Source organism: Siniperca chuatsi, linkage group LG21 (assembly GCF_020085105.1).
Source record: "Siniperca chuatsi isolate FFG_IHB_CAS linkage group LG21, ASM2008510v1, whole genome shotgun sequence".
NCBI lineage: Eukaryota > Metazoa > Chordata > Actinopteri > Centrarchiformes > Sinipercidae > Siniperca > Siniperca chuatsi.
The window spans coordinates 19,216,141-19,238,162 of NC_058062.1; the positions used below are offsets into that span (position 1 = coordinate 19,216,141).

General features: G+C 39.3%; 2 protein-coding genes across 4 annotated transcripts; one reads left to right on the top strand and one right to left on the bottom strand.

Moving 5' to 3' along the window:
* Positions 1-5,406: 5,406 nt before the first annotated feature.
* nat15 (N-acetyltransferase 15 (GCN5-related, putative)) lies at positions 5,407-13,267 on the bottom strand. Of its 3 annotated transcripts, none has more exons than XM_044181790.1 (7): positions 13,055-13,267; positions 10,767-10,882; positions 9,523-9,652; positions 9,205-9,301; positions 7,787-8,021; positions 7,382-7,547; positions 5,407-7,271 (listed from the first exon to the last, which is right to left on the bottom strand). In XM_044181790.1, the coding sequence occupies exons 2-6, from the start codon at positions 10,874-10,876 to the stop codon at positions 7,391-7,393; spliced, it is 729 nt and encodes a 242-aa protein (XP_044037725.1). In that variant the 5' UTR covers positions 10,877-10,882; positions 13,055-13,267; the 3' UTR covers positions 5,407-7,271; positions 7,382-7,390. The 3 variants fall into 3 exon arrangements, with proteins under 3 accessions (XP_044037725.1, XP_044037724.1, XP_044037723.1); XM_044181789.1 differs by lacking the exon at positions 13,055-13,267 and adding an exon at positions 12,584-12,994; XM_044181788.1 differs by lacking the exon at positions 13,055-13,267 and adding an exon at positions 12,718-12,992.
* Positions 13,268-15,301: 2,034 nt separating this feature from the next.
* On the top strand, positions 15,302-21,956 carry dnase1 (deoxyribonuclease I). The gene is made up of 9 exons (XM_044181873.1): positions 15,302-15,439; positions 16,165-16,303; positions 17,170-17,258; positions 17,412-17,498; positions 18,669-18,784; positions 19,135-19,247; positions 19,402-19,556; positions 19,651-19,744; positions 20,701-21,956. Exons 2-9 carry the CDS (start codon positions 16,166-16,168, stop codon positions 20,764-20,766), a joined length of 858 nt encoding a protein of 285 aa, XP_044037808.1. The 5' UTR covers positions 15,302-15,439; position 16,165; the 3' UTR covers positions 20,767-21,956.
* The last annotated feature ends 66 nt before the right edge of the window (positions 21,957-22,022 follow it).

A 22,022-nucleotide genomic window follows, 5' to 3' on the forward strand; every position in this document is an offset into this window, starting at 1 on the left:
TGTGCTTCTGAGTGGGCGTGACCGATTCAACAGTGACGACACCCGTGAGCGCTTTACCGTAACGGACGCTACAGTGCGACCTCAAAAACACGCAGTGTACCGTAAATAAAAACCACACCCCGCAAAGCTTCCAATATCGCCTCACAGTTGAGGAGAGTTTAAATGCTGGCAGTTGGATTGGTTTTGGAAGTGATTTTTATGGAAGCCCAGTACTGCCAGGAAAAAAAAAAAAGATGACATGTTAGCAATGAAGGTTGAATGACCTGAAGGTTGTTTAACAACAGGCTACCCACTGCTGTTATGAAGGTATTTCCAGAATCCTAAAAGACTGTTCTGACCATGATGGAGGAAAAATATTCCATCTGCTTCACACACACAAAAACATTAATCATTTAACCAGTTTCCCAAGTTACACCAATGTTTCCTAATCCAATGATGGAAATGTCACGTCTTTAGTCAATTTGCGTGGTGTTACATTGTATTATTTACTCTAATGAAATACATGAGAGGCACAAACTGGGGCTGGGTCAAAATGAGATACTTCTCCAATTTTCTCAATAACTGGCTGTGATGTATAGTATCAAAAGCCTTCTGTAGGTCAATATAAATACCAATAGAACACTCATCGTTATCAACTGCCTTTGTTATTTCTTGTACCATCTCCATTATTACATAGATAGTAGTTCTATTTTCCCTAATTCCATACTGGTGTTCGTGCAATAATTCAATTAATTATTAATGAAGAGATCCAATTGTTTCACAAATAATTACTCTTAATATTTTAGAAAATTGAAGAAGTAGAGATATCAGTCTATAGTTGTCCATGTAGTGCTTATCTCCATTTTTAAATATTGGAATTATCTTTGCTGATTTAATATTATTAGGAAAAACACCTCTTTGAAATGACTGATTACATATAGAGGTCTTACAATAGAATCAATTACTTCTTTAGTAAATACCATGTCAATGGAATTTACTTTCACTTTTGTTTTAGAATTTTCTTACAATTTCAATTACATTTACGCCACAAAGGAACATAGAATTGATATCATCATTAATCAGATTATTAAACGTATCTTTTTTGTCACCAGGCACAACAATTTTGCTGGCCGAGGTAATGCCAACACCCACATAATGGTCATTAAAATCAACAACAATGCTTTTTAAATTGTCCACAGTAGCATCAGAGCTATTTAAAAAATAACTTGGAAATTCAGATTTATAACAACTATTCCAAATAATATGATTGATTACTTTCCAAGTCCTTTGAATGTTATTTTTACTGTACTCTAATATTTTATTATAGCATATGTTCTTCTGTAATCTCATAATGGAAACCAATTTATTCTTACACAACTTATATATTTCTTCACTTTAAGTGGTAAAAATTTCTGTTTTTTTTTTTCATGCCCTTTGCAGACCTTTAGTCATCCATGGCTTTCCTTTGTATTTATCCATCATAAAGCACTTTCTAATAGGACAATGTTTATTGTATAACTCCAAGAATGTGAATAAAAATGCATCATAGGCCTGATTAGGATCATCAACACACACCTCATCCCAGTTGTAATTTGTAAGGTCCATTTTTAAGGCCTCAATTCTTTCTGGTGTCCACAATCTTATCAGTACAGTCGGTAAGCACAGGTGAAAATAATAAAATTACTGATGGTTGAATTCCATTTAGCTGCTTCAGTTTCAGGGTCCTGGTATCGTGCATGCTGGCTCACTGTCACACTGTCATGGCTTACTGGGACACTTGAATATAACACAACCAGTGTTAATGTTATTAGTAACACCTGTGCTTTCCCTGTCCAAATGTCTGCTGTGATAAAGGCCTAATATGAGACAATTATGAGCGAGCAAGTCAATTTTGACTCACTAGCTCACCCTTTTGACTTGCTATGAGTTTAATTTTTGTCATTCCTGACATCTCATCTTTCCTGGGGCTTCCTTACGTTTTGGGAAATGAATAAAATAAAACAAATAAATAATAATAGGATTAATATATAAAATAATGATAACATCACTATATTTCTCTGATATACCTATGGGAAAAACTAGTGTTAAATTAGTGTTTTCTTTTTAGTTTGCATGCACACACACACACACACAATCTGGAAAATAAACTGACTGGAAAATGACGAAGTTCACATGAAGCACCTCCTCACATTCAGCAGAGGGAGACATAACTGCATTTTTATTTAAGATTAATTGGGAACTGGATTTCTGTTCACTAATTTCTGTATGTGTTTTATGTTAACATAATGACTTCTATGAATTACTGTGTGTAATGTGATGCTGACTAGTTGCCCCGCTCCAATACTGCAGCGGTATAATGTGTAATAACTAGAATTCCTTTTTTAATCAGTCTCTTTTATCACCACCACAGACTACTGATCCCTGTTGTACGATCCCTGAGGGGAAAACAAAGAAATCAGAGGCGGGAGCAGAGCATAGAAACTGGCGTTGCCTTAGGAATGAGACAGTGAGAGTACAGTTTGTTGAGATTTAACAAAGTGTGAGGTTGAAACATGACCGCCTGCTATTTGCCCTTCAGATGTACAGAGGTTAGGCAAAACAAACAAATCACACCTAATGAAAAATGACTTTAAAGAAAAGTGACTTATTCATCATAGCAACACTGCCACAAAGGAGGATCATATTTATAGGTTGAATTCCAAAAAGCAACGTGTGAAAACTAAGACGGCTCCGAAGAGACAATTCTATCTGTGCCCACATTGTCAGATATGCTGTTTATCAAACAGCGGAGGAAAACTGCACTGACAAGATGAAACCAACCAAAAGATTTTTTTTTAATTTGTGCAGTTGTTTCTAGTTCAACTGCTAACTGGTACGAAAATGGACACTTTCTGTGCAGCGGTAAAGCAATTAAAACATTGAAAAAACTGCTCACTGCTCCAATGCCATTCGCTAAGAGACTAATGAATTACTTCAAATAATTATTTCATGCGAATGAGCACCTAGCAATTATTGTTGCTGTTATTGTTGTGATGGCAATGTCAGTCTGTTGGATGGTCGGTCCACCACTTCGGTGCAGACTGAAATATCCCAACAACTATTGGATGGATTATCACGGCATTTTGTACGATATTCATGGTTTCCAGATGATGAATCCTACAGACTTTGGTGATGATCTGACTTTTCCTCTAGCGCCACCATGAGGTTCACATTTGTGGTTTTGATTATAATGTCTCAACTATTGGATGGATTGCCGTGAAATTTGGTACAGACATTCATGTTCCCCTCAAGATCAATTGTAATCAATTTGGTGAACCCTCAACTTTCCATCTAGCACCGCCAGCTGGTCAAAATTTTAATTTGCCCAATACTTCGGTTTATAACCAAATACCTACAAAACTAATGACATTCCCATCAGCTTCAGCTGTACTTTGTGTTTATTGCTAATTAGCAAATGTTAGCACGCTAATACGCTAAACTTAGATGGCGAACATGATAAACATTATACGAGCTAAACATCATGTTAGCGTTGACATTGTGAGCATGTTAGCGTGCCATGACATTAGCATTTAGCTCAAAGCACTTAAGTACAGCCTCCCAGTCGTTAGCATGGCTGTAGACTCTTAGTCTTGTTTCCTACAATATGGACGACAAAAAAAAATCCAATCCATTCAGTAAAAGGACTTTATTGACAGTGACCCCTGTATGACTAACCTTTTAGTGCTATTTACAATCTTCCGTCATGAACTGTTTACATTATTATCTGTACCCCTTTTTAAAAAAATACGTATTCAATAATTTGTGCCAATCGGGAAGATTGACATCTGCCTTCATTCTTTGTCAATGTGTCCAAAATCTAACATCTCTGTAGCAAAGTAGTCTGAGCGCATCAAGTAGTTACACGGCTCACTGCAGATACATTTTCACAGACATTTGGTAGTAAATGTCACTGGCTGAGACCATACAATGTGTAGAATAAATATGTTATCTGATCACCTTCTCCTAACTGACTTGTCCTGCGCCAAACACTGAGCCAAAGGGAGAATTTTAGTCGTGCAACCATGGCACACAGAGGCTGATTGAAATCAATACATTTGGACGCTGGCTGGCAATGTGTTCTTCTGACACAAAGCGTCAAATTTGTTGAGAAATCTATGCTCTGCGTCATCAAGTCTATGGTGACTGTGCATTAATGATGGTCTTGGGTGTGAGCTTTTCATAGCTAAAAACAGCTCACATAAAGGGAAAGTCTTTAATAGCTATCTTTAACGTGTAACTGCAGCCTGTTTGGAAACAAACAGCACTCTAATGTACAGGTTAGATCAGGGACTTTTCCCAAAGTATGATTGGACATTTTAATTTTGTGGTCAGATCTACACCAAAGTAGAGACCTTCATTTAATTTCTGTGTTTTAGATCATCCAATATTTCAATCTCTATCTTTTGTCTCTCCAGGGTAGCTAAACATTGGAAGTTGACTGCTGCTGTACAGTTTATGATTGGTGAAGGTTTGAGCCCCATAGGAGAAGCCAGTCCTTCTGAATATATCCTTCAGCCACAAACAGACTCTTCTTCTTGCCCCCGACAAGAGCATCACCTGTACAATGTGTACAGGAAGAGGAACCTGCTGTTGAATTATAGCACAAAAACCTGCTTCTTTTCTTTTTTTTTTTAACCCATTATTGAAACCATATCATGTGCAGAAAAGCCTTCATGGTCCTGGACCAAGCAAAGCCACTTCAGCCTGTGAAAACAGTTTTATGTCTTCTGTGACTCTGGAGGAGCTGTGTTCGAAATCGCATACTAAAGTACTGCCTACTTAATCAGTATGTACTGCCTACTGCCTATTAAATGAACGATTAAGTATGCCATTACCAGTAGTGTGCTCACACTGAAGTATACTCAAGCAAGACAGTCATGTGACTGCATCACATGATCGCCATTGCACAGTCTGGAGAGACGCAATGCATTTTGGAGCTGTTGAGTATGTCCAGTAAACTCACGGCAAATACTCAGAAATGATTGCTAATCTAATATACATCCGGGCATTTCTCACGTACACAAAATCCACATATGCAGTTGGAACGCACTACGTACTCAATCTGAAGTCATACTTAGTAGGAATAGTACGTTAGTATGCAATTCTAAACACAGTTATGCGCAATTACCAGTCAGGGAGGGTTTAACAGAAAGGTGCTATCAAGTTGCATTATGGGAAGTGTAGGATCCAGTGTTTTTGGAACTTGACCAATAGTAGGTACTAAAAGTCAGGATGTCTCGACCTCTGCTTCCTTGCTTTTGACCATTCTTTTTTTAATCTGTCTCTCTCAAGTCCCACCAAATTTATGGAAGTGCAATATTAAATCACTGGAGTGCCCCTTTAGGACAAACAGATGAAACCATGGCACAATGTGAATGACAACAAGGCTCAGGTGTATGACAATGTAATATGACAATCACAAAGAAAATGTTATGACAATGTAAAATAATCATACAGCAGGGGCAGTCACACTGACTCAGTCTTTACAATCAGTGAATGAAACAAATGTATTGCATACACAATGTCTGAAATTTACTTTAGTGTGTCCTGCCCAGGACTGGCAAACTGAGAAACTTTCACCTTTTAACAATGAATGAACACTTTTCACAGTTACCCTTACCTTTTTCAGTACTACGTCATGTATAAAATCTAAGATTTGCTCACTGACTGATACATTGGATCAGCTTTGTAGTTCATTATAAAGTGAAACAGAATGCAATAAAATTGAGAAACTACAATGTTACTCACTGACAAAGTTACCAGTCAACTTGTTGGGTGAACTTTACTCATTTGTCTTCCACAGACAGGTCAGACTAACATTTGGCACTTGCTAGGTGCTAATTTCAGACCCTGCTTGCATACACACACACACAGACATACACACCTTCATGCACGCAGGCACACAAGGTGTATGACGTGTGTGTTTGGGAGCATTGCTTCCTTTTTCTCATCTCGTCTACAGGCCGACATTGAAAATCTAATCTGGGCCATATTTTAAAATCTGGACAAACAAATAGACATTTCTCTACATTAGCAGCAATTTTACAGCCATAGAGCACACAGACAGGGCTGCAGCCATTTAAAACCTCTAACACAAGGACCCGAGCAACTCTCCCTTACTCTTGTATGAATTATACATGGGCAACATTTGGAAACAATGTAGAAAGGCCATTTTGCTTTGAGTTATGATCATATTTTTATGTAAGACTTTCAAACAGCACTGCATAAAATGTGAGGTGTCTGTAAACGTGTTGCAGTAAGTACTGAGTAACAAATTCACATGTTTCTGTAGCGATGTCACTAGTACAGTTTCCAGTACAATTACTGCGCACAGCAAATAAGACAATATCATGAACTTCCAAAAGGGAAGAATCCTTTTGGAAAATTCCAGTTGCTACTAAATATATCACCCATCAACATTGTATCTCAAGGTTTCCTGCGTATATTATTCTACCCCACTAGCCCATTAAAATAGCTAGATTCACAGTCCAAATAAATTTAACTTGTTCTTGAGTCTCTATTTTACAAACTGGAATTGACTCAAAATGGGGACAGGATGGGTTACCTTCCAACTAGGCCTACTGACAGCATAGAATAGACATACATAGAGAGAAATTTATATATTATCTTAGTATATATAATATACAAACAGTATACATAGTCTCTGTGACAGTGGTGGACAGGATGAAGGGAGACAGAAAAGATAGGCAGGGTTGAACCTTTAGTCTCTGTAGGGTTCCCAGTGTATGTGTGTTACACCCCTTTCACACCAAAGCTACGACCTGTGTTTGCCGTCTGCTTTGCTCTGCTGCCTGGGTTGAAAGCGGGTCTGACACTGCTCGGCTTTCGTATGACTGGGTAAACACAGGTTACTATAGTAACTATGGGATAGTGTAGTACATATGGGATGGTATAGTAAATGAATAATTACAAGAAATCCCGTGGTTTTACCAGAACACACCGTCCGTCAGTGTAAAAACCAGCATTGCACTTTTAATGACGTTGCAATGCAACAACCCTGTTTTGCAGTGGGCACAGAACTACAGCTGCAAACCTGGATGTTGTGTGAACAGTGCCAAAACGTGTATTGAATCAGGACTACTACTCTAGTGTGTGGACGATCAAACGCAGGTTGAACCTGAGTCCCGTGTCATACACAGGGTGTGGAAAGCTGTAGGAGATGGAGAATGTGAGTGTGCTTGTACATCCTGGTGTGTACAGGGGAAGACTGATGAGAAACGGAAGGTGCGCTCCTGAAAAAAAAATAAAGGAGAGAAAAAGAGAACATCAGACATCCAATGATGAACAGAAAAAGTCACGTTATTAGCTACAAGAATATGCTCCTGTCACAACTCCGACCCACCATGTTGTGTCACATTGTTCTGCTGTACTGTATGCCGGTCTTGGAGGCGATGTTGGACCAGGGCAGCAGAGAGCGCAGCAGGGACTGGGCCTGTCTGTACAGCCTCTGAGGGATGGAGCAGGGGCTCAGGCTGGCCAGGGTTGAACCAATGTGCTGGATATAGTCAGTGGGACAGGAAGTTAAGGAAAATGTGAAAAATGTATGTTTGGTTTATCTTCTTGATATGTCTGTGTGATTGCCTGAAAATACAAAGATCTGAGCACAGCGCAAACATCTCCTCTAATCAAGATGCTGGAGATTCTACCTAATGGAGCAAGTTGCGTTCTGGTGTAAGAGAAATATATATACAAACTGTCCGCTAAACAATACTGAGTCTCTTCTTTTCCTACTGCCACAAAAGGATATAATATTGTCCAGGGTGGATGACCTCCATTGATGTAGAGTACATATGTGAATCCGTCTTTGAGGACGCCTCGTATGGAGTAGTAGTAGGGCAGGTAATGGTGCTGCCTGAAGTCCCTGTTCTCATAGAAGTGGATGGCAGTGTTGTTGGTGGTGAGGACGTGTAGGTAGATTGCCTTACAATGGTCCTGGGCTGTCGTTGAGATGTGCTCCTTCAAACTGTCCAGCAGTAGGGAGCCTGAGTGGTCGAAAGGAGTTTACAGGAATTAATTAACGCCGCCCTCCTCCTTAAACAGTCATAACATCAATTACATACTGTATGTATCTATTAATCTTACATAAAAGGACAGTGTTGTGTGTGTTTTTCACACAAAAACCCTCTGGCCCTACAGGTCATTGTTAAAAGCAGGGGTGAAATTAAAGTTTACTTTGAAGTAGTCCACAGGTCATAAATAATGTCAATGAATGTGATTTTCCATTTCATGTTTTTTTAGACACTGGAACTGTGGAACTGAAACAATACTGTATGTACTCTCCATCGTCAGCTGATGTGTGCCTTCACATTTGAATTCAGAGTGAAGAGTGGATGAAGACCTGATAACATTGGCTGGCATTGGACCAATGCACTATAAAATATCAAACAATTTAAATGAACTCATCTTCTATCATTTGTCTACAACTTGAAACCTGTTTTTTAAGCCCATATTTGTTCACATTTTGGCAAACTGGCTCCATTAAAAGTATGCTGAATTAGCTGTTAGCGGTTCCTGTTTGCAATGTACACATGGATATACAGACAACTATCACTGGATTACTTTGATACTGAAGAAAACTTAAAACGGCGACGATTCGGGCAAGTTCTGTTAAAAGGAGCGTCTTTTTTTCCTATGACTATTGAGGGGATTTATGGATGTTTATTCGCGAAGGAGATCAGAGATAAAGTTATCCTCAGGAAGTGTAGGTCTCACTGAATTTAAAAAATATGTTTTATATCTGTGTGTTAAGACTTGAGTGAGTTATGACTCACTGGCAATAGGGGGCTAAGGGTTTAAAGTTTCTTAATTGCCTCCAATAGCTGTGTGTCACAGCCTCTGCTGCAGCTGTTGATAGGCAGGTCAAACTACAATAACCAACTTCCAGTGGTTTTTAGAACACCAGCACGCACCCGTCCCTTTCACCTCACGCGGTATCTTTGCCTCACGTCTCTCCCTCCGCGCCTCCCTTTCAACTCTCCGGTACCTGCTCACAGTTTGAAAGCCTCTGGGTTAGGGTAAAGGATGGGGTTAAGCATGTAGTGGTTATGGCTGAGGATAGGGCAAGTGTCAAGGGAGTGGATGTAAGTCAATGCAATGTCCTCCAAAGTGACAAAGCCAAGTTTGTGTGTGCGAGTGTCAAGAGCTGGTGGGAAAGGGGAGCCGTACCTATGCCATGTTTCCTGAACTCTTTGACCACTCCCAGGCTGAGGATGTAGGCTACCTGTGTGTCCACAGGGAAACTGGAGGCCAGGATGTCTCCATCCTAACACACACACACACACAGACACATAGAAACACACAGATAAAGACAGGGAGAAAAGATTAAGACCTTAAGACATTTCCAAATGGCAGCTGAGAGTGGATAGACTGAACTAACAACACTCTCAGTGACACAATCTCTACAGAATACAAATTCGAAGAATACACTTTGTAAAGATCTTGTGTTGTGTGTGAGCGACTGTATAACAGGGCCGAACATCGTACCTCTTTGTGCACTTTGGTCCGGCCTTTGATCTCGGCCACAATCATTCCCACGATGCCTCCTCTGAAGGTGGCAGCGAGGGAGAAGAACTTCTTGTTGGAGGTGATGTCCTGATACCATGAGTCTGGGTACCTGCAGCCAAAGGTCAGAAAGGTTTGCATTCATGCATGGACATGTAAAGGAATCTGTTACCCAGCACCAGAGCAAAACAAATAATGAATTTCAGAAAGAAAGGTGTGGTTTTGGTTTAGTCTCTTTAGAATACGTTAGTGAATATAAATATTTGGGGTTTTCTCTTGAGGCTGGAAGTGGGTTCTCTGCTGTGAGCTCATTAACGAAGTTAAACTATTCTACATATACCCAACTTTAGATGCATGTTTCTCCCCTGTACTGAACTGTGTCACAGGGATATGGGGGTTTAATGAATTCAAAAATTGCAGATTCTATACACAGTAGAACTATACAATGTTTTCTGGGGGTTCACTGATTTGCTCCCATACCGGCAATTCATCGAGACATGGGCTGGGCAGCAGGGTCAGTACAATGGGAATGTAATTAAAATGGCAGGACAGAATAAATAACAAGGTGTTTGTGGAGTAAATCACACATTTCTCCATGGGCTCCATCCAAGAGATCTACCTAATCTTTGAGGAGGTTGATATGCTGTATATCTAAAGGAATAATTAGTGTTGTAATGTTAACTCTATTAAAGTAACCGTTAAAATAGTTTGAAGGAAAGTTCGAACTTTTTTGTAGTATTGTTTGAAAATGTACACGCAGCACTTTGGATCCGACTTATATGAATTTGTGGCGTCTTGTAAGCCCATGCAGGCTGTGTGCATAACATAATAATAAAAACATAATTGATTAATTCCTCTACTCAAATCCCCTGTGAAATATCAACATGTCACACACACATTTCCCTGGGCAATCTTCTCAAAACTGACTGTAAATGCACCAAAGTGCAATCAATATTTATGCAATAGTCAACTAATGGGAGTGCACTGAATAAGCTTATCAATGCAAATCAGAAAAAAGAAAAATGTTGGATTTTTGAATGTTTCTCCCTACAAATTATGTACATATGTTCAACGATAGATTTGAAAGAGTACAAATATAATACTAATACATACTGTACATATATATAATATAAATACAAATTACATATTTGATGCAGATTTGGTAAAATGCTTCAAACTCCAACCCTAACAGGTGCCATGACTGGCACAGTGAATATGATTCTTACTCGATTGGGAACCAATCACCACAGAGCAGCTTGACATTCTCTATGTCATCGTGGCAGAGGAAGCGGAGCTGGACTTCACTGAGAGCTGTGGGAGGCACCACGTCACTCATTCACACCTGCAGGGACCAACAGAGCAGAGCACAGAGCACAGACAGGTTTGATAAGTCACAGTGTCAGCAACTCCGACCTAAACAAACAATTAAGAGATCATGCTGAACGACAGACCAACAGTAAGTCCTAACTTCAGTAAAGGTCATTCACACCCAAAAGAATCAAATGTAGATATGCACAGTACATAGAGGTTTGAGAAAACCACGTTTACGACGGTGAGGGCTTTGTAGCAGCACCAGGAATTTAATTTAAAACCAATATAACAACCAAAGAGTTAAAGGTGTCTAAAGAATCAGGAGTGACACCTGATAACAAACTCCAGGAACAAAGCTTAAACAGACCAAGATGAGGTTCACTAGTTTGGATCATTTTGAAGAAACATGACATAGAATAGCCTCTTGCATTGAGTGGGACAAAGGAGGCTGCAAGTCAGTGTATGTGTGTGCGTGAGCGTGTGTATCACCTGACTAACATTCAAGCATATACAGTATGACTGTTTCAAAAAACACTTCACTGGTGTTTGCATTTTCAGAAATGTAAAACTTTTAAGAGCTTTGTATTAGAACATGAAAGTGAATTTAACCCAATTTAAAAAAGCTACATAAATGATCAAACCTGTCAGAACCAGTGATAATAATTCTGACTGAACATATACTGTTTAACGAAAGTTGTGAAATTATTAAAAGCCCAAATAATAAATAAACAAAAACAAACCAGGAAATGATTAGTCTATTAACAGGAAATGATTCAGAAACTATTTTAATAATTGATTATTCGTTTAAGTAATTTTTAAGCAAACAGACCAAAGATTCACTGGTTTTAGCATCTCAAATATTAGTATTTGCTGGTTTTCATGGTCTTCTATGATAGTAAACTGAATTTGTTTGAGTTTGGTCTGCTGGTCAGACAAGCCTTAATCTGCAATAACTCCATTTTGAACAAATATAATATTAAGGCTGAAATTAACGATTTTTAGATTGTTTGATAAAACATAAAAACAAAACTCACTGAAAATTCACTATCATGAAAGAACTTGGAACTGTTTGACATTTTGCTTAAAAAAATGACCTAAATGATTATCAAAATAATTTTCTCTTGAGTGACTAATCATCGCAGCTCTGTGTAATAGTGGGCATGCAGCATCTGGAAACATGGTGTAACATGGTGAATAAAAACATGGCCTGACATTTCATTTATGGTGTTGAACAGCTTCACAGTCTAGATTTTTAAATGACCTAATGACAAGTTCTTGCTGCTTGCAGAACAGACACCACCACAGGAGTAACTGATGGCATCCCCTATTTAGGTTTTTAACTGCACAAAAATGAATGTATGCCTCCTGAAAGCATATTGAAAACAGATACACGTCTGTAGAGAATGCATAATGTCCATCTCTTGTGATTTACCCTTGACAGGATCCAGACTCAAACACAGATATTTTCTTATACACAACGAGACTGAGTTAAATGTGTTACATTAACAAGATTCATTTTGTTATTGCTGACTACATTGCTTATTTATACAAAAACAACACGAGTCATTAAATTATCCATCTGTTATTGTAGACGTCTGCTTGAATTCTCAGTGGTTGGTGGTGTTGTTTTCTGCTACTACTTATAGTTATAGCTATACCAACAACACCGCTTTTCTATCTGCAGGTCTAACCACATTCCAGCGTACTGTTAAAATGAGAAAATAATACTCACAGTCACAAGACAACAGACGAAAACGCAGTGACCTGGTAGAGTAGCCTCTTACAAGTATAACAGCTGCATGCTAATTAGCATACAGGCTAACCTTAGCTACCGCTAGCAAACGTTCTGCTGCTAAGCTAACGTACCTCGTTTCAACGCTCGGACCGGAGGAAAGTCGAGGAGAATTATATTCCTTGGGTATCAATTGATACAGTCACTACTCCGGACACAGCATGACAAAACACCAATTTATTCCCGACTCGCAAGACCGTTTCATTACTGTGCCAATGCTACACAGGCTGCTAAGCTAGCCAGAGAGCTCTCTCTGCTTAGATAACAGTTAGATGTTTTCTTCCTGTTTGTGGCGGCTACACGAATGACGTCACTCCAAAGCGTTTTCTTCTAGTGATTAGTCGCTTTGTTAGCGCTTTATCGCCACCTACTGGACTAAAGTGTAGACTAGAAAATAAAGTATCTACTCCCCTGTCCTATTTCCCTGGAAAAACGACCTAACGTTACTGCTGTGCTGCCACTCAGTGGTTTCACCCATTACAGCAGGCTACAATAGAACAGTTTCCGAGGTCTCAATAATGGGACGGTGTAGTCCCTCATTCGTCCAGGAGTCTTCTATCGTAGAAAAGGTTTCAGTCGTAGTCATCTGGACGCTGTTTTCAGAATCAAGACGTTTTGGCTCCCATCCGGAAGTCATTCTCAATTGTGAAAAAATTGGACGGGAACTGGAAATTTAAGCTACTCTGAGTTACATAAGCCCTGCCCTCAGGAAGGAATCTGCCTGAGTATCTGTTAATAGCTAGTTTCACCTGAAACTGACCTAATAGTTTCAAGATGGCCCAGTAATCAGTAATCAGGCCTATTGTTTTCTGGCTGCATCTACTTCATCACTGTTAAGTGCCTGATTAGCATCTGATAGGCGTGACCAAGGTGATAATACACTCTGATAGACTTTGGGCAGATTAAATCTCAGACCACCATTTCTGTTCAAAGAGGGGTTCTCTTTCTTCACAAAAATGGCTTCCTTGACTCCTCTTTCAAACCAACTCTTCTCTCTACTTAGAATCTTCACCTCGCTGTCTTCAAATGTGTGGCTTGTAGCTTTTAGATGGAAATGCACGGCGCTCTGTAACCCTGAGTTAGCGTGTCGTCTGTGCTGATAAAGTCTTTTGTGAAGCGGCTGTTTGGTCTCGCCTATGTACCGTTCTTTGCAGTTTTCCTCACTGCACTGACTGGAGTAGACAACATTGCTCTGTTTCTGTGTGGGTAACTTTTTAAAAGTGAATTTCGTATCTTCTAATGCATTACAGATGTATTTTAAAGCACAAGGTCTACTGCAAAAGCATAAACATCTGTTTTTAAATTCCTTTCAGACAATACATTGCAAATATTTTCATTTTAAATTGTTTAAATGTATTTCAATAATGTTTGTCAAAAAAGTTATTTCAAATACATATCTCAATCTTAAGACTCTACACTTCCACATTTTCATAGCAGTACACACTGTAAACACCACACAGTATAACAGTTACCATATTAATCATAATCCATCAAAACACCTATGTGGTAATTGAATAAATATGTATACTTGCATTATAAAGTTGTTTCTGATTTATGGCTTTGAATGGATCTGCTGTTGCCACCGCGGCAACTCTAGCTCCAGATCTGACAACTTTTCAGATGTCGGTAGTAGTTTTCATATCTTCAGCAACATGTTCTCACCATAAGAACAAAGTTATCACCGTGATTCTCTCTACAGCTGATGCAGATGGGCACAGTCTATTCACTGTGGTATTTCACTTCTCTTGTTGTGAAGCACTTTGTACTTTGTTTCTCTATAATAGTGCTCTATAAATAAAGTTTTATTATTATTATTGTTATAGTGTAGCTCCTTGAAGATAGGGGATGAGACTAATCGGAATTACAAATTACAGTATAAATAGTTTTTTATGTACAGGGTCCCCATGAAATACTTACTGGGTACCTTCTGGTAGGTACAAGGGAAGAAGTACAGGGAATGAGACAGTAACAAATTTAACTAGAAATGAATGACACTGTAAGTACTTTTTAAAATTTTTAAATGGTACATATTAAATAATTACATAAGACAGACAGGAGACCCAGGCTTAGCCTACGTGTCCATTTACAATAGCATATAGAATATTGACAAGTTTGAGAATAGCTCACCACGCCACGGTCCAATAAACCTCAATAAAGTTTGTTTGCGTGTGAAAGTACATATATGGCTCCGTGATTGTTTTTGATCTGATGAAATGACAGGACATAATAATAAGTACAACTATTCTGGGGATTTCTGGCTGGGTTAGCAGAGTGCAGCAAACTGAATTATCTAGGCAACTGGTCTCAATGTAACTGAGAGGCCCTGCAAACGTTACCTTATGTTATAAATTTTGCAAATCAAATGTTACTAACACAACAGACACAGTGTATGTCACCTGATGAGCTGAATCATTCTAGAAACTCAATTAAATCAGTGGTAAAATGACCCACTCCCACTCAAAAGCAGAAATTCTTCTGACAGTCACATTGTAGCCTACATATAGACACCAGACCACTGTCAGAGTCAATTTTTGCCCAAGAGCTAAGGCTTCTACGGCTGCCATGATATATCACCTGAAAACTGCGTACCCCATCCACAGCACACCTCCTCTCTTCACCCCTCCCCAGCCTGACCCAGTCACATGCACTTGCAGGTAAATAAAAACCTCACGAGAGACACTATCGGTGGTTCTGCTCAGAAGCTGTAGTGTAGCCTCCGGGGATTCACACAATCAAACCTCTGTGCTCTGCTTAAACACAGACCTTCTCCTTCCCCACACAGCCTCACAGAAGCAGGTAGATATGCACCTCTGACTCTTCTTTAACACAGAAACGGCAGATGCAAGCCGAGCAGAACAAAGCTTACACTTTGGGTCATGATGAGTACGTTTGTAGACTTTTTGTTACAGTTAAAGTAATACAAAAGTACAGCAAGACTAGAAACTGTTGTTGTTGAGAATTCCAATTATTGCAGGCTATGTAACACTATACACGGTAACTGTAACCCGACGTGACTAGGTCTGCGTCATTGCTTTATGTTTCAGTCACACAGGATATGGTTTTACTCTGGCTGACTAAATGTAACACACAGCAACAGTGTAAGTAGGATTACCGTAACAAAAAGTCACCACACCAGAGCTGCTGTTTTCAGTTTCCATATTTGTAACCAGGGTAAAAGGATAATACATTCTCCTACTGGAGTAATATTTTACCCAGCGTTCCAACATGTAGCCTGCCTCTGCAAAAAACAGCACATCAAACACTAAGTTGCTGACTTGCAGTTAGATAAACTGCCAGGAACAGGGATCACGTTGTCATCTGTCCAGGGGTGCAGGTGTTACGTCCGTGTCTCACTCCCACAGTAAGGCTATGGGAAGAAGAGGCTTTCAGGGTCCTGTGACCATGTGTCATACAATCAACATTTGGAATTACAATTATAAATTGCTATAGCTGTGATGCCTGCTCCACGCCCCTGATTTTAAATACATATATTTTTTGAATATCTGACCTCTTGGGCTCAGGATGCGTTTGGTGTGTGCTTTGGGTCTCTTTTTGGCCCTGCTGCATCTGTCTACCTCTCTGCTGCTGGGAGCCTTCAACATCAAGTCATTTGGAGAAAAGAAATCCTCCAACACGACTCTGATGGACATCATCAGCACGGTCTGGAACTGTATTTTACATCCAGTAGTTATTTTTTTCTTAGACTGTACCTCATCACAAATACCCACATTTGAAATATAAAGACAATATGTTTTGAAGGGTGCTGAGTGACTAAAATACCACAAAGTTTAGCCTACACTTCCATTGGAATAAATTGGTAGCACATTAGAAACATACGAATGGCATTGAAGTTACTTTGAATACTGTATTGTTCAGAGGAATTTGGAGATTAAAGGGGCACTCCAGCAATTTCAGTATTCTCAGTCTATAAAGTTGGGGGACTGAGAAAATAATGGCCAAAAAACAAAAAGCAGCACTACTTGAATTTTAGTCCCTAATATAGGCTCAATCAAATCAAGCTCCAAACACTGGAACCTACATTTCCCATAATGCAATCATTGGCATCTCATTTCTTTACACCCTCTTTGCCTGGTAAATTCCCATGGCTTTCAAATTCTATGCCCCCAGTTTGTAATGCATCGTTTCTGTTATACAGTTGTATTGTCCAAGCCCAAGCTCATGTAACCCTGATGACATCACTATGACATCATTGGGGTTATTTTCTCCTCCTGAGCCACAGAAGACATTATACAACTGTTTTCACAGGCTGAGCAGTACTTCCCATGACCACTAAACTTTAATGTGTAAAATTAGTGGAGTGCCCCTTTTACTCCCTAGAACAATAATGAACACAGATCATGTAATTATAGGGAAAAAGAGAGGTTTTGTTGGTTCAAATCTTGTTTGTTTTAGGAGAACCATGCTTTAATGAACTACACTACAAATCAGCCCCTAATATAAAAAAGACACTATGCCACAAGAACTTTAATCACATATGTGTTGTTTTGTGTTTTTCTTTTTTTCAGATTGTCCTCCGCTATGACATCATTCTGATCCAGGAGGTCAGAGACAGCGATCTGACAGTAACCAAAAAGCTCATGGAGCATGTCAACAAGTTAGACTGACCACACACCTCATACAGAGCATACACAGTATTATTACACACAGAATGTGGTAATATGGTGGACAGCTCATAAACTCACATTATGATATACGATAAACAAACTGATGCTCTTCATCCATCTCTGTGTGTGTGTGTGTTTCCCAGAGGTTCTCCTCAGTTCAGGTACAGTCACATCATCAGTGAGCCGCTGGGTCGCAGCTTCTATAAGGAGAGATATCTCTTCCTCTACAGGTACACAGACAGGCAAAAACAAAGCCATTACTTTTGTAGAGAGCCATTGTTGAGGCCCCACATCAGTGAACAGACAGAAATATTTCTCTTTCAAAGCTTTATTTACTTCCGCTCTGCAGTGTCTTTGTCTCTGTCCTCTGAAAACTAGAGGATCCTTGTGTGAAAGTAGCCATACATCATTGTTGAAATACTCCACTACAAGTTAAAGTCCTGCATTCAAAATCTTACTTAAAAGTAAAAGTACAAAAGCATTATCAGCATGTACTTACTATATTATTTGATTATTATTGCTGATGCATAAACATGTAAGAAGCATTTTAATGTTGCAGCTGGTCTTGGTGGAGCCAATTTTAACTACTTGATATACTGTTGGGCAGTTTAATCTGTACCAATGCATCATATATTATAATGTATGCAATATGTAGTAACCAGTGACTATAGCTGTCAGATAAATGTAAAAATTTCCCTTTGAAATGTAGTAGTGGAAGTACTTCAAAATTGTACTGAAGTATAGTACTTTAGTACATGAACTTAGTCACTTTTCACCACTGGTTTTATGAAAGGTGGTTCAATACAGATAACAGCAGATTAGATCAGCGTTTTAGATCAATATGGCTGATCATGTGTCACATGTTGTGCCAGAAAACGCACTTTTGTTACACTTTTGTCAGCTTTTCATGCCATTGAATGCATTTTTTTAACAAAGGCACTTAAAGTGTCACCAAAGTGTATTTTTGGGTGCAAAATGCTCACAAATGTGTTGTGAAATTAAAATGCATTTAAAAGTGTCACACAATTGCATGTTGGGCACAAAATACTTTTGTATCATGAAATTACATTTCTGCACAAAATGCTGGTGAATACAAAATGCATTTTGGTCAAGCTTTATTAAGTAACACAGTAATGCTATGGTAATTATACTTACATTTGATTGATATAGGCTAGTTCAGCAAGTTCTATATGTTACAAAGGACTTTTGAAAGTGTTGTTGATGGACCTTACCCACTTTTAGAAAACTTTAGTTTTAAGTTTTACAGGTAATAATTCCAACAGGGAAGAAGCTGAACTGCAGTGAATCTGTCCTAAGGAGAAACTCCACACTGTTAGAAGGAAAAAGTACACAACACCAGAGTAAATCAGATGTGGTTAAGCAGTTTCTTTCCTCTCCAGGGAGCAGACGGTGTCCGTGGCTAAAAACTACACCTACGATGATGGCTGTGAGCCCTGTGGGACAGACATCTTCAGCAGAGAGCCCTTCGTCGTCATGTTCTCCTCCAAATATACTGGTAAGAACACCGAGAGTGATACGGCTTACACCAGTGATGTAGATTTTCCCATTCAGTAGGTGATCAACTGAGAACTAAGCACCAGACTTGTGTAGGATGAGATTCATGTCATGAGGTCTGTTGGTCACCAATGCCCCTTTAAAAAACTCTATAGTTTAATTCTACTTACTACCATAGAGGATTTATGTCAGCCAAATAGGGTTTTTAACTCCGTCCTACCAAATTTAAAAGACAGTAAGCTCACTATTTGTTATATGATTTAAGTCTGCCATAACCAAAACTCTCAACGTGTCTCTTCTCCTTCATGCACTTCTCTCTTCATTCACTCCTTCCTCCCTCCTGTTTTCTAGCCGTGAAGAACTTTGCTCTGATCCCCCAGCACACCTCTCCAGACTACGCTGTGAAGGAAGTGAACGCTCTCTACGACGTGGTGGCTGATGTCCGCACCCGCTGGAACACCAATGTGAATACTCCCTTCAGCTCTACAAACACACCCACACACAAAATCCATTATTTAGTGGAAATGCATAAAAGAAGGTGGAGTGCAAAGGATAATTAACATGGTAAAATATGAGAAGGGGATGAGAGTGGTTGAACCATTACACTCTCCCCTGCAGGACGTCGTGCTGCTGGGCGACTTCAACGCAGGCTGCAATTATGTAACAGGCTCCGAGTGGCAGCAGATCCGCCTCTTCACCGACAAGAGTTTCCACTGGCTGATCACCGACGAGGCCGACACCACAGTGTCACACACTAACTGCCCTTACGACAGGTAGACACACACACACACACACACACACATACGCAGACACTTGCATGCCCACACACACACACTCTTAATTCCACCCCTCTTCCTGTATTCGCAGGGTTGTGGTCACTGCTGACATGATGAAGGGAGTGGTGCATGGCAGTGCTGAGGTCTACGACTACATGGTGGACTTGAATCTTAGCCAGAGTTTGGTAAGAACTTTAACTTTAATTCTCCTCCGTAATTCACTTAAGTGAATTGTATTAACTTGCAAGGTGCAAAAAGGGTAGGCCGCATAAAGAACTACTTAACACCGGCTGAAGATCCTGTTTTTGCTTGTTTCCAGCAGTGATGTAGAAGTGTAGTCAGGGCACGGTTGGTGCACGGTGACATCACTGTTGGGTGTGGTTCTCTGAACAAGGAGGTGTCAGTGAAAAGCTGCTCTTCAGCTTGGCGTTGTGTTACTCTTAGAAATAGTTTGACATGTTGGGAAAAATGCTTATTTGCTTGAGAAGATTGCTACCACTCTCGTGTCTGTTTAGTCAATGTGACGTCTATACCGCAAGCAGCCTGTTAGCTTAGCTTAGCACAAAGACTGGAAACAGGGAAAACAGCTGGCTTGGCTATGTCCAATGGTAACAAAGTCCACCTACCAGAACTAATTAACACGTTAAATCTAGTTTGTGTAAAGCGTAGAAAAACTGGACTCTTTCTTGCCTCTAAGCATTCGCGTGGCAACCAGAGGAGACTCAAGGAAATTAGCTGCCCCCAGTAAAATGTACGTTTTTTTATTTTTTAAAACGTTTTTTATTTAATTTATCGTTCTTTGTTTTGTTTGTTGACTATTGTTTTTAAAACATACTTTAGCAGGCAAAAAAAATGATTATGTGTGCTTTGGAAAATGGTCAGCAGTGATGCTAATCATAGATCAAGATCAAGATTTTTAGTTGACAGGCTAAAACAACTAAAACCACCAGTATACTGTATATAGTCTTTTAGAGATGGTAGTATATAATAAAACATATTGTACAAGGAAAGCTACACCTGTTTTCTGCGTACACAACTGTGTAAACTGAAGCAATATTCTGTATACCAAGCTGGAAAGCTGTACTAACAACAAATTGTGCCACAGGGAAACTTTCTGCAATGTTTTCTCTATCTCTCTCAGGCATTGGCTGTCAGTGACCATTTCCCTGTGGAGGTGAAGCTGATTGGCCAGGCTCCTACTGGCTGAATCATGACTCCGACAACCGTTAATCAGACCTCCTGGCTGAATCTGAATTGTGATTATTTAGTGGGAGAAATCTTGCCAACCATGCAGCCATGAATTACAAGACCAAAATAAACAATTATGATGCCAAATGATTTCATTGCAAACTTGCTTCTTGGAACAAACGTGCGAAAAAGACGAGTTGAGTCTCTTATCGAAGTGCATCAAAGGTGAGGTGCGTGAAAAAAAAAAGCCTCTTGTAAACATTTACTAAGAGATCGCTTTTTAATTTGGGAACCACTTTCTACTTAAGAAAATTGCAATGCAATGCAACTAGGACAATGACTCTGAAAGGACACACTGCTGTTGACATTTTTTCGATGTTTGATGCAGCACAAACAGATGTCCTTTCACCTTTATTGTATTAAGTGGCAGGAATTATAAATCTTGGCACATACAACTGAAACTATCTGCATATCGTGACACCTGGGTCCTGAAAAGCGAGACTTTTATTAATGGTTCCCACATCTTCTTAAACTTCAAAGTCAAGGACTTTTCAAGGGCTTTCCAGGCCCATTCAAGGACCCAACCCCAACACGGAATAGTTTGAGACACAGATCAAGGTTAATTACAGTTACAACACTGAATTCTTATAATGGCAACAAGCAGGCTTTACAGAAGGTCACAGACACCAATTAAAGAGAGAGAGAGTCTTGAATGTGTGAACACTTCTCATTTGGACTGTGTTACAGTGGTGCTACTTTAAGTTTAAAAAAAGAATCAAAAGAATTTCTATTCTTGCACAAAATATATAAATTCAAGCACTTTCAGTGACCCATGTCTAGGTCTATTTTCAAAAACTTTCAAAGCCTTGATTTTCCCCACTGAAATTCCTAAACTTTCAAGGATTTCAAGGACGCCTACGGAACCTGTTTATTTCTCAATGTGATCATTAGCATAAAGACTACTGAGATCAAGTACTGCCAAAAATAAAAGTGACAATAAATGGCAACATTGTGATTCTGACCCTTCAATTCATTCTTTGGTCACACCAATCAATCCATTGACCACATATACAGTACATTTATGTACACCCAAATGTACGCATTTATTTTGAAATGTATGGCTAAAAAGCAGTTAGAAAAAATTAATGTACTGTATATAAATCTGTTAGAGATGTCAAAGGCTTCGCCCACTGTGGACTATTCAAATTCACCAAAGGTTACTTTCATTAGTTGTTATGGGTCATGAAGGTAGAGTAAGGCTAGGCACTTTAAGCT